The 15,505-nt window shown below is 43.4% G+C and overlaps 1 protein-coding gene across 1 annotated transcript; it reads left to right on the top strand.

Moving 5' to 3' along the window:
• Positions 1-523: 523 nt before the first annotated feature.
• LOC138489720 (gamma-crystallin-3-like) lies at positions 524-15,072 on the top strand. The gene is made up of 3 exons (XM_069617365.1): positions 524-532; positions 4,346-4,588; positions 14,797-15,072. The coding sequence occupies exons 1-3, from the start codon at positions 524-526 to the stop codon at positions 15,070-15,072; spliced, it is 528 nt and encodes a 175-aa protein (XP_069473466.1).
• Positions 15,073-15,505: the final 433 nt, after the last annotated feature.

Genomic DNA, 15,505 nt, shown 5'->3' with positions numbered 1-15,505 from the left:
AATTCCATAAATCTAAAACACTCTTTCATACATTATAATGCATGTTAAAAAACACGTCAGCCCACTCTTCTGCTCTCTACAAATACAATTGTACTAGGTTTCACACAACTTCCATATTTTGATTTTTTTACAATTTGCTGTGTACATTCATTCCCCCGCTTAAGCAGTTATTTCCATCCCTACCTCCCAGCTCAAAACGGAATATTCTTGTCTGCGCTATTTAAAATGTAAACAAAGAACGTGAAAATAGGTGCAGTGAAAAGATTAGAATGCATTTCTTTTCGTGAAACATCTCCTAACAGTAGTTACTGTTTGAAGGCTGCAGGTTTCCCAGTAAGCAAATACACACAAAAACCATGAACTACACTGAAAGAGGCACTGTGTGTATTGCACTGACTGGGCAGAAAAGGCGGTGTGCATGCAGCATATTGTTCCCATTATATGGGGTAATTCAGTGGACGTATATAAAGGATGCCAGGATCCCATGCACATCACTCAGTCGCATATCCATCCAGCAGCCAACATGGGGAAGGTAAGGCTACTTTCGGCACAAAACCAGTTTCAGAAACAAGAATTCAATAATGTCATGATATGATTTCAATTCAGGCATGAATTGTGTTAAACATGCCTGGCTTCTCTTTTATGTTTTTTCCCTAAAATCCTGTCATTCATATTTGTTTATTTTTACATTTATAGCAGGGCTTTAAACCATTAGGTGTCAAGGTGCTAGCGATTTTCGAGTGGGCAGGGCAAGGTTTAGCTAAATCCTTGTGTGAACAACCAAGTTTTCAGCTGCTTACGCGAGTTCCAATAAGATTGCTCAGCTCTTAGCGTTGGTGGCAGTTCGTTCCAGCGTTTTGCTGCGATGACAGGGAAGCTGGTTCCCACCAGCTCTGGTTCGCCTGAATCTCGGCGTGATGAGACAGTGAGCGTATTGTGATCTTGTTGATCTCAGAGCTTGGGTCTTTGAGGCTTTCTGAGACAGGTAAGGGGGCAGTGTTAGACAGGCACTTTTGAGTAATAGACAGTGTTTTGAAGGTTATACGTTCTTGAATTGGGAGCCAGTGTTCAGCAATTCTGAACACTGAGATGTTCTCACATCTCGGAATGTTTAGGGCGGCCCAGAGGGCATTGTTTTGGATCACTTGCATTTTGTGAATGTTTCACTTGGAACGTCCCGTGAAAAGTGCGTTGCAATAGGCTATCCTGGAGTCAACCAAGGCTCGAGTGATAGCGAGGCAGCTGTTCTGGGGTTAGGAATTTTCTGCAGGCGTTGGTGATTTTAGATGTCATAGGTTTGTCTGCTTCTTTTATAGCTCTAGTAGAGGATGTAATCGTGTTGACAATTCCGGTTTGTAGCGCTCATATTGAAAATTGAAAGCCTGGAAACATAGAATCAGTTCGCAGTTAAGGACTGCCAGAGCCTTATTCAGTCTGCTAGTTCTCTGCCTACTTTTGACACAAGGATAAATAACGTGTCTGCGCTGCCTATCTGGTAGTTGCCCCCTGTTCTAAGAGTACTCCTCTGGTGAAAACCGTGTGCTGTTGGTCTGGTAATTGCCACCGTAAGGAATGTGCACATCTCTGCGGCACCCTCTTCCTCCCTCTTTTTCTGCAGCATTGTCCTGCTTCCATTTTGCAGCCTCTCATAATAGAGCAGGCAGTTGAAAGCATTCACCATTTTGGCAGCCGGCATCTAGTGATGGGTAGTGGTAACATAGTTGTCTGATTTATAATGAACACTGTGTATCCCCAAATTCCATTAAACATAGTCTTGTTTACTAACTTTCTGGCCAATGGATTTGATGACACCAAAACCCATCCGGTGTTTGCTTACCTTCAAGAACTAGCCATCTATTGCGGTCGTCCTACACCCCACATAAATGAATTTGCACCTGTATTGAAACTCAGCTTGTGTAGTTCCTCAAGCACACCTGTTTTTTCGGAACGTGAATTGTTCACCATTCCCACCTAGGTATTCATTGGTTGGGGGTGGTAGACAATAAGTAAGGTTGGAATGAGGGCTGTATTCTCTGGTATAAGACTGCATTCTGAGCTCCCCCACGGCTGCACGCCCAGGTGACAAAGGTGAAATAAAAAAAGAAGCACGCTCCTTCAGCCCTCCAAGCCACAGAGGGAACAGTGTTGAGTCATCATTGAAGTTAGACTCCTGTTCCTGACTCGGCTTCACAGAACTGATGAAAGGTACATTTTTCTTTTTACTTTGCTTTTGGCATCCATGTGTAATGCTGTTATAACCCTGGGGGGTAGTCCTACTGCTACCAGTAATGACCCGTCACCTACGTTAAGCAACCCTTGCTTCGCTCTGGCTCTTAACTTGGGAAGTGGACCATTATGGCAGAGTTAGCCTGCCCCCAAGGGTTATATCATCTCAGTATTTTGAAAGGACTCTCAGGTCTGTATCTCTTTACTCGAATACTTTAGTTGCCCGGTGGCTTTTGGAATGCTGATTATGATTATGGATCCTTGGTTTGCTGTTATTAAATGTGTGCTTAGGGGAAGCACAATCAGAAGCCCAATCAAATTAATTCTGCAGCTTCGTCATAATTGGTCGTTGTCTGAGATTTTGCAATGTGTCTGAGGTCAATGAGCTGATTGTGCAAAAACATTCAGCTCTTATAAAAGGAGCCTCCCTTACTCACAAAGAGCAGTTTCAAAGCAAACGGAATGCAAACATGAAATGCCTTAAGGCTCATTGTAAGTCTATAGCCTGTCCCTTGTGTCTCATGCCTGCTTAACTCCCCTCCATCTTTGGAAGCTTTTACATCTTGTGCGACCAGGTATCGGGGCCAAGACAATGAGTGCGTTTTTTTCATTTATTCATTAATTGTTGCAATTGGGGCACTCTCTGAGTTCATACACACTTACATATCTGAAGTACAGCAGTGCAGCATTACCAAGGCATCATAAATGGTATTTATAGTGTGGGCTGTGCTGGACATTAAAGGAAGAAAGTCTGGGGCATGTGGCTTGACCCTGTTTATGCTTAACACCGAAAGTCATTGAATCCTGTCTCATTGGACACACAATAAAGTGCTGTGGTGGAACTGCACCACCCCAAGGTATCACGTCTACATCATTACGGGTGTAAGGTGAAATTATGGGCATAGTGTCACGATTTCACCACACTTAGGAAATTATAATAAAAACCTGTTTTCTGAAATACCCAACATTAGAAAAAACGAAATTGTGTAAATGTGCTTCGTTTCACAGCATTTATTATTGTGCAATAACCATTATGTACCATGCTGATGACTCGCACATACCAAGAAACTCCTGCATGGCAGAATGTATTTGTTTTACCTAGACTACCTTTAAGGTAGGGTGTACTTGATTTATGAAACAGCAGATGGATGTGAGGACAATGAGTTGTCTTCTGCTTCCGCGGCCAATTATTCCTTCCCCTCTCTTCTGAGGCTGCTGAGGATAAGGAGCCAATTAGCTTTATGGGGGACAGCTTTACTAAAGGGTTCAGCAACTCATATTGGCCAACAAACAACAATTGTGCATGTCTAATCAGTGGTAGAAGTGCAACAGAAATGTTGCAGAACCGAACTTGCCAATGGGAGAGATCAGATAGGATGATAGCATGGAGACTTATCTCGTGTTAAGAAGTTGAGGGTTGGAGAGGGTAGAAACGCAAAGGATGGAATTCATGAAAGAAGGCTGTGCTACTGGATTGTTTTCCTTTGGTTTGATACAGTCAATATAGAATTCATATTAGAAGTTCATTTTAAATCTGCAATGAGAGATTTAGATAATTTTCATCCTGCATTTCTAAGTATTCTGGAAAAAGTGTGGGGGAAGAGGCCATTTTATTTCTCTTTTGCTGTCAATCCGGTGTTTTTGTGTTTTGTTTTTTGTTTTTGAGGGAATAAAACTTTGTGCAGATCACACAAACCAATTCCCTTAAAAACGTGACAAAACCGTTTATCAGCCACGGATAGGGAAAAGGTGTCACTTGTTTATGTCCATTGCTGTGGATGGTGAGGGGAGCAATGTAGATGTGTGCCCAGGGTGCAGGGGGCAGTCTGGCCACTAAATGGTAGCCTACAAGAGAGGTACCCTTGTCCTGCAGTGGATGCAGGCATCACCATAGTGTAAAACAGCCTTCTTAAGCACCAGATCAGCTGATGCCAGTGCTGATAGCTTCAAAGAGGTTATCAGGAAAAACAAAGGGGCATTCTTTAAGAATAAAACAAAAAGTCCATAACTTTGAGGATGCCTAGTAAACTTAGTAGCATTATTGACAGACACTCAGTTACCATTGATTCTTTTTCACTTTGACCTTCTCATCTAATTTATATTATTTTGTTCAAAATAGATCATCTTCTACGAGGACAGGAACTACCAGGGGCGCTCCTACGAGTGCAGCTCCGAGTGCCCTGATCTCACCTCTTTCTTCAGCCGCTGCAACTCCATCCGGGTGGAAAGTGGCAACTGGATTCTCTATGAACACCCACATTTCCGGGGACACCAGTACTACCTGAGAAGAGGAGATTACCCAGACTTCCAGCACTGGATGGGTTACAATGACTCCATCAGGTCCTGCCGCTTGACACCCCAAGTAAGTGGGACTCTCTTTTATTTAGTGTATGAATTCTTAATCTATACCTCTTCACAAGCTTTGGCCAATTAAGTAAACTTCATGATCGAGTATGTTAGTGTGGTCGTGCTAACACTCATAATAATAATAAATCCAAGCATAAAGCCCAAAAGCCCAAAACATATCTCAGGTTAGAAAAACCTTGGGTTGCATAAAGTTGCACATGGAAGGACGCAACAATACTGTATAGTAATTGTTAACTGGACAAACTTGGATGATTGAAATTACTGTTGAGTTAATCATGATCTATTTTCTGCAAATAAACTTTTTTTCTACAAAATAGTCATAAGCTTGCTCAAAGAGCCTTAAGAAGGAATTGGTTCATTGGCTCATTTTGTAAAAATGTGCAAAATGCATGTATGGAACTGTCAACCTTGGCACTTACTTGTGAGTGAGTCGCATGCATTCACTTATCAACTTTCGCAAAACGGAAAGCAAGGAATGTTCATCTGGGTGCACCAGGCTTGTGATCAGGGGGACCCAATTTCCATTTTGTGTTGGGTAGGAGTACCCTAAGCAAAGTGCTGGCATTAATCCAGATTTGTGATCCAGCAAAACATTTATTTTCAGATCAGGAAAAATACATCTGCACCGCTCTATAAAAAAAACAGTACAGATCAAAAGAGAAAGAAGGAAAATAGTGTTGCAACATCAATCTACATATCTTCCCTTGCCACCTGCTCCCCCTCCTTCTATTATATCACCTTCTCCTTCACCTTTCACCCCCAGTCACGTTCCAACAACTTCCCTTAACCAACATTCACATGTACCTCCACTCCTACCTACCCCCAAAAGGCCCCACCATATCTTTCTTGGCCTGGCTGGGGAGAATGGAGGGTGATGCTTCCTCCTACCTCTCCGAGGGCTGTGCAACAAGGTCCTCACACTTTGTTCCATCTCAGATGGTGTGCACTCAACAATGCCACCATGAACACTGTGTCTACTCATAACAGGCCCCGCAGGAGGTGCTTATGGTCCCGCCATCTTGGTGTGAAAGACAGCCCTCCCCCTTACAAAAGGAAATTTTGAAGCACAATATTTAATTTATTTTTTGCGTTTTTGCAGAACATTTTAATTGAGCTGAGTGCAAGAGAGAGTGTTAGCATGCAGGAGAGAGAGCCACGGTGGGGTGAGTTGGATCAGGAGGCAGACAGTCCAGGTTGAGGGGTTTCTGGCTTCTTGGTATCCCTTCCGGTGGGGCTTGGCATTGGAGGAGGGGACTTTGCTCCCCTGCCATGCCCCTGTAAAACATTGTCTGGTACATACTGTTTAAATGCTGGTTATATTATGCAATTGTCCATGATGGCTTTTAGTTTGATGTGTTCACTTTGATTTGGTATTGAATTTCCCAATGTTGATCACTAAATGTGGCCTGATATTTTCAATGAAAGGTGTGTGTGTGTTTTTTGCAGGTCCTGACACATATGCTGCCCAACTATTAAACCATGAGTGAGGCTTTGTTTAGATAGCTTATACTGCGAACTGAATCATTTCTAGGGGCACCTAATTTTGGCAGCTACGGGACAGTGTGATTACATGATTTACCCAGGATCGCACACTTGGATTAAGTGGTAAAGCCAGAATTTGAGAGCAGCCTGAAATTTAGATACTTGACCACATATCTTCCAAGCTCAAGTTGGTAGAAATATGTGTTCAAGTTTGGTTTTGAATACCTAAAATAATACTCAATGTTATACAATGACTTTAAAAAGTCACATGATAAATGAACCTGTCAATGTACACATCATTGTAGAAACGAGTTGATGAAAAAGAGTAAGGAAGTAATTTTGTTTTGAATCCTAATTTGCTTTAGGGGACCACTCCTGTTTTCAGTTTTTTGCAAAAGACCCCTCTGTGCAATTTGAATTGTTTCCAGCAAGCAATGGTAAAGTAAAGAGTAATACAATGGTAAATATCGCCTTTGATCTTTACCTTTCCACTGCGTGTCTGGAAAAGTGTAAATCCCTCCCACAATTTAAAATGATGGGGTCATCCACAAAGGTTTCTTTTGGCATCTGTCTGCTTTTTCCAGGGTGTAAAAGTCAGATGGAATCCTTAGTAATCCATTGGTTTTCCACCAACATATAAATACATGCTGGTGGAAAACCAATCGGATTCGGCTGGGGTACCTGTAAGAGCAGACAAACTTGTTAAGTCTGATCTGCTCTCGAACTTTGCCCGCCAAATCATACAAAATCCTGCAGCACATAAAAAGTGACAAATGCTTTTAGCGTCACTTTTTTCACTCCACTTGACTTGGAAAATGACCCCCTATGATTCTAGCTTTATTGTCCCCATCATGAATGGCAGATATACACCTTGGTTTATAGTCATAAAATCGAATACAATAATGTTGAAAGTCAAAAATCGAAAAAATAATGTTAAAAGTCATTTCTTTTTTATTACGTTTTTTATTTGAAATGGGGGGTCCCCCCAACCCCCTCTTTTTTTTTTACCTTTTTTTTTTTTACATGCGAAACCCCCAAAAATATATAAATATAAAAATAAAACATTCAACTTTTTTTTTTTACATAATTTTTTCGAATTTTTTGTCATTCGACATTATTTATTCGATTTTATGACTGCACACCGTACACCTTGTATACTTGGCCCGCAACATTAAAGAGAACACTCTTTGCTTATGTTATTTTCCAGGTGTTTGTGATTTATATTCTGAGAGGTAAATGTTTATTGGGGGGTGGGAACAATCCTCCCATACCAGTCCCCTCTCCATGACTGGTGCGGTCCACAGCAAATCATTTCCATTTCAGGCACTGCCTAAACACCCAGCACCCAGGATTTACATCATACTTTCCTAACAAGGCCCACAATACACATGATATATTCTGTTTGCATGCAAACTGTGTTAAGTTACTCAAACAGTATGAGGTTTAGGTTATCAATTCAGTACCTATCAGTTTGAATCATGAAAAGTTCAGGCTAGGCTTCCACACAGACAAAGATAAATTCTATTTAGCTCAGAACCCCACTGGCAAGTATACTTGAGAAGAAGATCGGAAACTGGTCCATACTTGCCATCCTTGCTGTGTCCTTTTCAGGTAGGGCCTTTTAGGACCAACTCAGTGAGGTTCAGCTTGATTCCATATGCATAGCAAACAAGGCACCCACATTTAGGCATATACACTTTCACTTAGGGAGACAAACTGAAACCAACATGCATTGTCAAAGCCAACAGCTTGGGCCTTAGATTAGGCATGGGTAGGCATTTGCCAGGCACTGCCATAAGAGTAGCACCTGGCCATAAAATGGGAACAGCTGGGAAACTGTGCGAATACCTGGGCATGATGTCATTGCCTGGCAAATGTCTGCCTAATCCCTATAAACAGGCCAAAACTGCTGGCTTTGTGATTGCCTGTTTTAGACAGGACTCCAGTGCAAGGAACAGAGGCATTGACACAGTTTTTCTTATAAAATCAACTGGCTGAAGACACACATTAAGAAACTTTTATCACACCAGGAGCACATTTACAGAGGCAATTAATTAATCAAACAAACACTCAAAAGAGTGCTTAGATATAACACTGGCAGGCCCTATACAGTACAAAGATTGGTATTACTTTATGATAGAGCTTGCTCAAAGAGTTCCCAAAGAGTATGTTTTGGCGGCGAGGGACAGGTAGTTGGTAGTAATGCCATAGGCATTCACATAGCTATAGGTAGGTAAACGGTCAAACATACCCATATGATTTATGTTTCTGCTCCCATCCTGTCTCCATCCTATCTGTGTTGCACTGCAAGAGGTCTGGCTTACACCTAATAGGCAAAACTAAAACGGATGGATGTAAGTCTCTGAATCAATCATAACCATTGGCACTGCTCACATCAACCTTCCATACCATTGTCAGAAAATCAGCCTTGGCCTTGCCACTAATGTGAGTAAACCTATAGACTGCTAGGCCACAATGCCTAAAAATGCCTGTGGTTGTGTGTGTTCTTGTGCAGAGAGTACATGGCCTAGCAGTTGTGACTGAACTGCACCTTTTGGTGGCAAAACTAAGAGTTATGTGCTAATGGCGTGTTCCCTTCTGTAATGGCACAGACATAATACAGAATTATGGCATGGAATGCTGTGCAGAGCAATGATAGTGGGAATGTTTAATTGAAAGACTTGCATGTATCACTTTTTGATTTTACTATGCTCCCTTCCAGAATTTTTGTTACTACCAACCTTATTTTTTCAGGTATACTTAATTTGTTAATGCAGCAGAATATATGTTTTCAACGTACATTGTAAGGACCCCCAGTCGATTGACGCACCTTTGGCAGAGATCTGTGTGCAAGCAACATCATGTGTCATTTATTGTTTGATTTAGTTAAGCATTTGTAATGAATCAGGAATAAGACTTGGACATAGAGGCATTTTGATGATTTCTATAGACTTTTACCAAAGTAAAGTTAGGGTTGTAGAACGACCTGTCTCACCATGTCACTATAGGCAGGTGTTTCCCTACCTCAACAAAACTAAAGGGTGTCATTGTCAGAATGTCCAAAAATAAAGAGTTCTCCATCCTGGGTCCAAAATCATACCCTGCTAGAAATCAGGGTGGGAGATCCATAGACAGGTGTCAGGTTTGGATGCTTTTATTTTGCCTCCAAAATAGTTTAGCACAGATTATAAAATTAAATATTTACATGACTTTCGATAAGCACGAAAGTAGACGGACAGACATTGTTTTACACAGCAACTACAGGTGAGTTTCAACCTCTTTCTTGTCGGGATACAATTTCCAAAGTGATGCACAAGTATACAATACAGGTAAGTGAGAACATAGGATTGTTGACGAGGTGCAAACCAAGACTGTGGTAAATCCGGGGATCTAAACAAGACGGTGTACACAACACTATCTATAAACACATTAACACAGGGGTTGTGTCACAGAACATTGACACTGGAGTGTTTCGGCCATGCAGGGCTGGGTAAGAGCCTGAGGTGTAGGTGGCCTTCATCAGGATGATCGCTGATCGTGATGCTGTCTGTGTGGGTAATCGTCTGCTAAAGTTGCAGCTGGGGTGCTGTGCTGGAAAGTCCTTTAAGGAGTGCCGGACTGTGAGACCCCATTTCAAGAGGTAACATGGGATGATGCGGAAAAATCAGGTCATGAGGGCCAGAAACTGGGCCTGAAGCGTCTGGGAGCGGTTTTTCTGCGTCATCCCATGTTACCTTTTGAAATGGGGTCTCACAGTCCGGCACTCTTGTCTCCCTTCTAAATGTACTCTGAATCCCAGCTCCCTTGCCTGGGTTTGCTCCGTGAGTGTCTCTGCTTTCCTTCGGCATGCTTTATACACCTTGAAGCTCCCGGGTGTCCCACTGCTTACTGGTGATCTCTGGCGGCTTCAGTGTTCTCTGAGGCTTTATGCTTCTCCAGTGGGGCACCTCCTCCTAATGCTGGTGTCCCGCCTGTCCTCACGTTAGGCTTACTTGCTGCAGGTCTGCTGTCAAGGATAGAACTCTGTCAAGAGTGACACAGGGCCCACAGGTAGGGTTTAGGTGGCTGTGCTGATCTAAGGTGACAGATAAGTACACACACAGCAGGAAACTCAACAAGAAAGGAAAGTAGGCAACTGTAGTTGTGAACAGAAAGGGGCAGGAAATACAAACAAACTGGATTCCCTCTTGGGGTGTATGCAGAAATAGAAAAGAGTGTTCCACGGACCTTTGGAAACTCCAGCCTTCTGCACAGATTACTATTACAGGGGCCCACTCTGTCTGCTCATGGCTGGAAACAACAGCTGTGGGTGCCTGTAACACTGAAAACGCAACAAGGGAAGGGGCAGAGGTTGCCTGCCGGAAACCAACAGTCAAGCTCTGTACAAAGGATCAACATAAGACACAAGAGAGACAAGAACAGAAATAACCAGGGAAAAGGAAGTATAAGAAAAATCTAGCAGAAGGGAATGAAGGAAAAAACAGTACAATAGAAATGGGTAAAATAAAGGGGAGGACAGAGGACTCAAGGAAGAGAAGGATAGGGATCAAGAACAAGGGGTGCAAACAATGAAGAGAGCAAGGGAGCCGCAGCCAGGAAATAGGGGGGCTGCAAGCAAGGAAGCAGGGATGTAGTAACGGATGGCACAAGGTGCAGAAAAACTGTAGTGGATTGCAGAGGACAGTAGTAGGCTGCAAGGCAGAGAGTCCAGGGGAGCAGGACTGAGAGCTGTAGTAGGCGGCAGACAGAGAGCCCAGAGGAGTAGGGCAGCAAGGAGCGAACCCAAAGGAACAGGGCGTCAAGGCAGGGAGACCAGAGGGTCAGGGCTGAAAGCAGAAGAGAGCAGCAGGCTGCAAAGCAGAGAGCCCAGAGGACCTGGGCTGTAGGCAGCGGAGGATTGCAGGCTGCAAGGCAGGGAGCCCAGAGGACCAGGGCTGTGAGGCAGGGAGCCCAGAAGGCTAGGGCTGAAGCCAGCGAAGTGTAACAGGCTGCAAGACAGGAAGCCCAGAGGACCAGGGATGTAGGCAGCGGAGGGTTGCAGGCTGCAAGGCAGGGAACCCAGAGGAGCAGAGCTGTGTGGCAGAGAGTCCAGAAGGCTAGGTCTGTAGGCACCAGAGTGTTGCAGGCTGCAAGGCAGGCAGCACTGGCTCAAAGCAGTAAAATGCAGCAACAGGAACAGCATACAAATTCGATTCACAAGACAAAAAGGGGCTGGGAGGACTCTTGATGCAAGAGACTGAGCTCCTGCAGGCAGCTGCTTAAATACAGCCCTGCCCTGTACTGAGGCAGGCTAATTGGCAGCACCTGGAGCAGCACACCTGAAGATAATCTGCCTCCTCCCTCTCTGGTCCTGAGATGGTGGAAGCAGCACTGATTGCTATGGCTTCTGGGGATTGTGGTTCCAATACTGACGAATGAGAATGGCCAGGAATTGATAGCTGTAGCAAGGTGCATTATGGTACATGTAGTTAGCTGAATTAAATCGAAAAGTATCAATGTCGTGCAAATGGAAATTAAGGACCAAAATGTGAATAGGGGTTGTTTAAAGAGTATTATGAAGATAAACAAGTACCATATCATCCATGATGGTTGCCAATGTGTGCGCCAGTGGCACAGGTGTGACATCTGCGTGCGGCAAACTCTTTTCCTCGGGTACCGTGGATCTCCATCTTCCTTGCGGTGCCAGGATTTGAAATGTCCTGTCATCGATCAGATGCTTCCAAACAGTAGATCGCGTCTCTAGTTATAAGGCTTTTGTGCTCTGCATTACTCTCAGGCTCTCCTTCGTTTCAGTATTTTAGCAGAAGTTGTCGAAAGAAGCCCTGTCCCCATTACAGATGGGTTGGACTATATCTGTACTACAATAGACCATAAAGGTTGTGAACATAGGGGGATGTCATACCCGATGTCATACCCTGACTGGAAAGGGGGATACCATGTTTCTATCAGTGAGTCTCCTTATGTCCCACGAGGCCCCCTCTCCCCATGTGGACCTCTCTCAGATAGCCACATCCAGGGTCAGGATCTGGTAGTAGGCAGATCTTGCATGGCCACGTGGGAAGAGAGTTTCCCCGGAGAGGAAGTGATGAAATCACTAGATTCATCACACATTTTTATTAAGCTTGATGTGAAAAACCGCTATATTCCCGCAAAAATAAACGTACTTTAACTTTCTGATTTTAGGTTTGAGAACATAGTTGTAGGCAGCCTGCTTGAGTAAGTGTGCTACCTCACTTAGAGGTGTGAATGGCCCTTCATCTCCATGGTCATTTGTATTTTTAATGGCTGTGGGGCTTAGATCATTGTCCAGGGCAAGCAAAAGAAACGTGCCCGGCATCCTGCAGTGCAGCCTCTCCATTTGCTAATCTCTCTGAGGTTGCTGCCGCACGTTTAGAACAAAAAGCCCCCAGACACCCTAGTGCTTTGAGTCCCACATTCAAAGCCTCCTTTCTAAGGGGCTGTGGAGGGTGGCCTTTGGGGTGGGCCTGCGGAAAGGAATTGGATAGAGTAAATACAGGCAAAATTACCTTTATCCTTTTACTCTACTTTTGGTGAAAATGTAAATGCTGACTGAAAATTACACTTTATAGATAACAGTTACAATCGATTCCTCTGGAATCCCCTTGCTTTAAACAGATGTGTATCGCAGTTAGTTTCCAATGTAATCTAGTACCCGGGCATGGAAATCTCAAGCTGTCTTAAAACTGAGATTTTGCGTGCAGAGCATAAAAGTGGGGGACAAAATGTTGTTCCCCTACTATCTCCCACTTCACTTGCAATACGTGAAGAAAATGTTCCGGAGAATTAAACTAAGTGTAACGACTGGCATAAACCCTTTACGCCTCATTTATGCACGTATTTTATTTCTCTGGGGCATACAAAATGACCCCCTTAGTGTTTTCTTCTATAAAAACAATGCACAATTTAAAGATAAGACACCTTCTGATTGTCAGCATTGAACAGTCTACGTTATTGTGTGCGATAGAGACACAGCCTTAAAATAAGGTGCATTTACTTTATTGCGATACAAGTGCTTAAATCTAAAACGTTTTTTTACAAAAATGCCTGATGTACAATACCATGGTGGCCCGGTAATCTGTACAATTAAGTAGCCATTCTTGGTTCTATTACAACAGGAATAATAAAACAAGTGCCTGCCACCCCACTGTTTAAGATTTCCAAAGACATTTTACCATAGCTGTGCATTTTTTGTTTTACAGTTTGCTTCACACAATAATGTACTGCAGGGGCGTTGCTAGGGGGGCTAAGGGAGCTATAGCCCCTGATCTTTTGGTTGTAGCCCCGGATAGAATCTCAGGAGCTACAGCCAAAAGGCTAGCTAGCCCCCAGTCCCGACAGTTCCGACATCAGCGTAGCCCCGGGTATTTTCCAGACCTAGCAACTCCCCTGATGTACTGAGTTATCATCAATGTTAAAATTGTGTTGCATGTTTATTTTATTAATGACAAATTGGTTATCAGGTGCATTATTTAAAAAGTGACAATATTCACTGATACAAAGGACTTTGTATTTTCAACAAACGGCGGATGACAGACAAGCTCAAGCTTAGTTCACGTAAAAAAAGCAGAAGTAGCTGTGTTCATTTACGTACATAAAATGACCCCATTCAAAGAAAAATAATATTTACCTTTTATATAGCTCATGCCACAATCAGATGTTTTTCTTGTTGCTTCATAATATGTGTTATTAGTACCCTGGGAATGTAAAGCGAGCATTGTGATTTAACAGTCGCACGGTTCCCAACATCCATATCCTTCTTCATGTCACCAGGATCCTTCTTTACGTCAAAGCACTCTGTAGCCTGGATTCCTCCTGCAGTTGCACCTTCTGCCCCCCTCCTATGTGACCTGTCAATATTAGAGTGTCTGGGCTGCTGCAGCATATGCACTCTGCACCCTGCTCCTAACCTACAAATAGCTTTCCGACCCTCCTTTTGGACTACATTGTGGTGTTAAGGCCTCGTTCTAAGGGCTGGAATGAGGGTAACGGCCCCGCAACCCATTAACAATGGCTCCTGGACATTACCCCCATTCCAGACCTTGTAACCCGGGGTGCTAAAAAAAAGTGTTTTGAGTCATTGAACGGGACGCCTCGCGTAACCCGTTTAATGACTGAAAATACTGTGGTAAAATGGCCACCATGAAAAGGGAAGCCGGGGCTCTGTACGGACCCCCTCTTCACTTTCCATAATGGCCAGAGAATCTGTGAAGCTGCTGCGGCGGCCATCGCAACACACAGATAAGTGAGCAAAAAAACAACAAGAATGGTGGATGGAGGGTGGGGGCAGATGGTGGCCAGGGGAACCAACTGTCAGGCGGCTTCGAACACGGGCTGAGATTGTAGGTTTCAGCCCACATTTCTAGCCACCTGATTTGCTGGTTCCCCAGTGCCGGGTTTTAAGGACTGTGAGCTTAAGTTCAGGCATTACGGTATTGCTACCTGGTGTCACCCACAGGATTAGGCTATAAAGCTTAATTATTTACCAACTCAATGGTATTCAATTTCTTGATGAAGGGATGAGTCCGGCCAGCTTGGATTTGAACCTGTGACTACAGGATGACGCAGGTGTCAGAGGCAACTGATTAACTCTCTGCACTATCTCACTGGCTTAGTGCTTACTTTCTGTAGTATTCTACATTTTTTTTTAAAGAAGTGTCTTAATGCAAGTCTTTTTTTTTTTTGTCCTGTTTGCCATCACAGCATCGTGGCTCCTACAGGATAAGGGTTTATGAGCGAGAAAACTTTGGTGGCCAGATGATGGAGTTCTCTGAAGACTGTCCACATGTTCACGAGCAGTTCCGCTACCATGACATCTACTCCTGCAATGTGCAGGATGGGCACTGGATGTTCTATGAAGAGCCCAATTACAGAGGACGTCAGTACTACCTGAGGCCAGGGGAGTACAGGAGATACAGCGACTGGGGTGCATCAAGCCCTAGAGTTGGCTCTTTTAGGAGAGTTAGGGATCATTATTAAGTTATCTACAGGGAGAAGGCTGACACATTCATGTAATATAATAAATTTTAGCTCAGAATGAATCCATTATTTTGCATACTTATTAACGTGTGTCTGCAACATGTTTTTAAACTTTTGATAAAAGGTAAAGAGAGATCAAACGTGGCTACTAAAATTGAAGAGAAGTCCACATTTTCCTCATCACTTTTTTCAAAGGTAGAGACATCACAACACTAAAAAGGTAACGCATTTGAAATATACATATATAGTCCAGTTTCACCCACATCTCAAACCACACTTCAACCCACCACTACCATGTCTTCTGAACACTCATCCTCACACTTGCCACCTCAACTATGGCATGGTTTAAAACAATTAACTGCTAACAACAATATCTATTGTCAGCATGAAGTGCCCAAAAAACCCCTAGTTCTTTTATTGCCTTGACAGTGTA

This window comes from Ambystoma mexicanum, chromosome 9, assembly GCF_040938575.1.
Source record: "Ambystoma mexicanum isolate Mex_15411 chromosome 9, UKY_AmexF1_1, whole genome shotgun sequence".
NCBI classification, from domain to species: domain Eukaryota; kingdom Metazoa; phylum Chordata; class Amphibia; order Caudata; family Ambystomatidae; genus Ambystoma; species Ambystoma mexicanum.
This window is presented reverse-complemented; position numbering and strand designations above follow the sequence as displayed.

What these genes read in the sequence shown, in the direction of transcription:
- LOC138489720 (XM_069617365.1), top strand. An exon ending in CCTGCCGCTTGACACCCCAA is followed by an intron (nt 4,589 to 14,796) that starts GTAAGTGGGACT and finishes TTGCCATCACAG; the next exon opens with CATCGTGGCTCCTACAGGAT.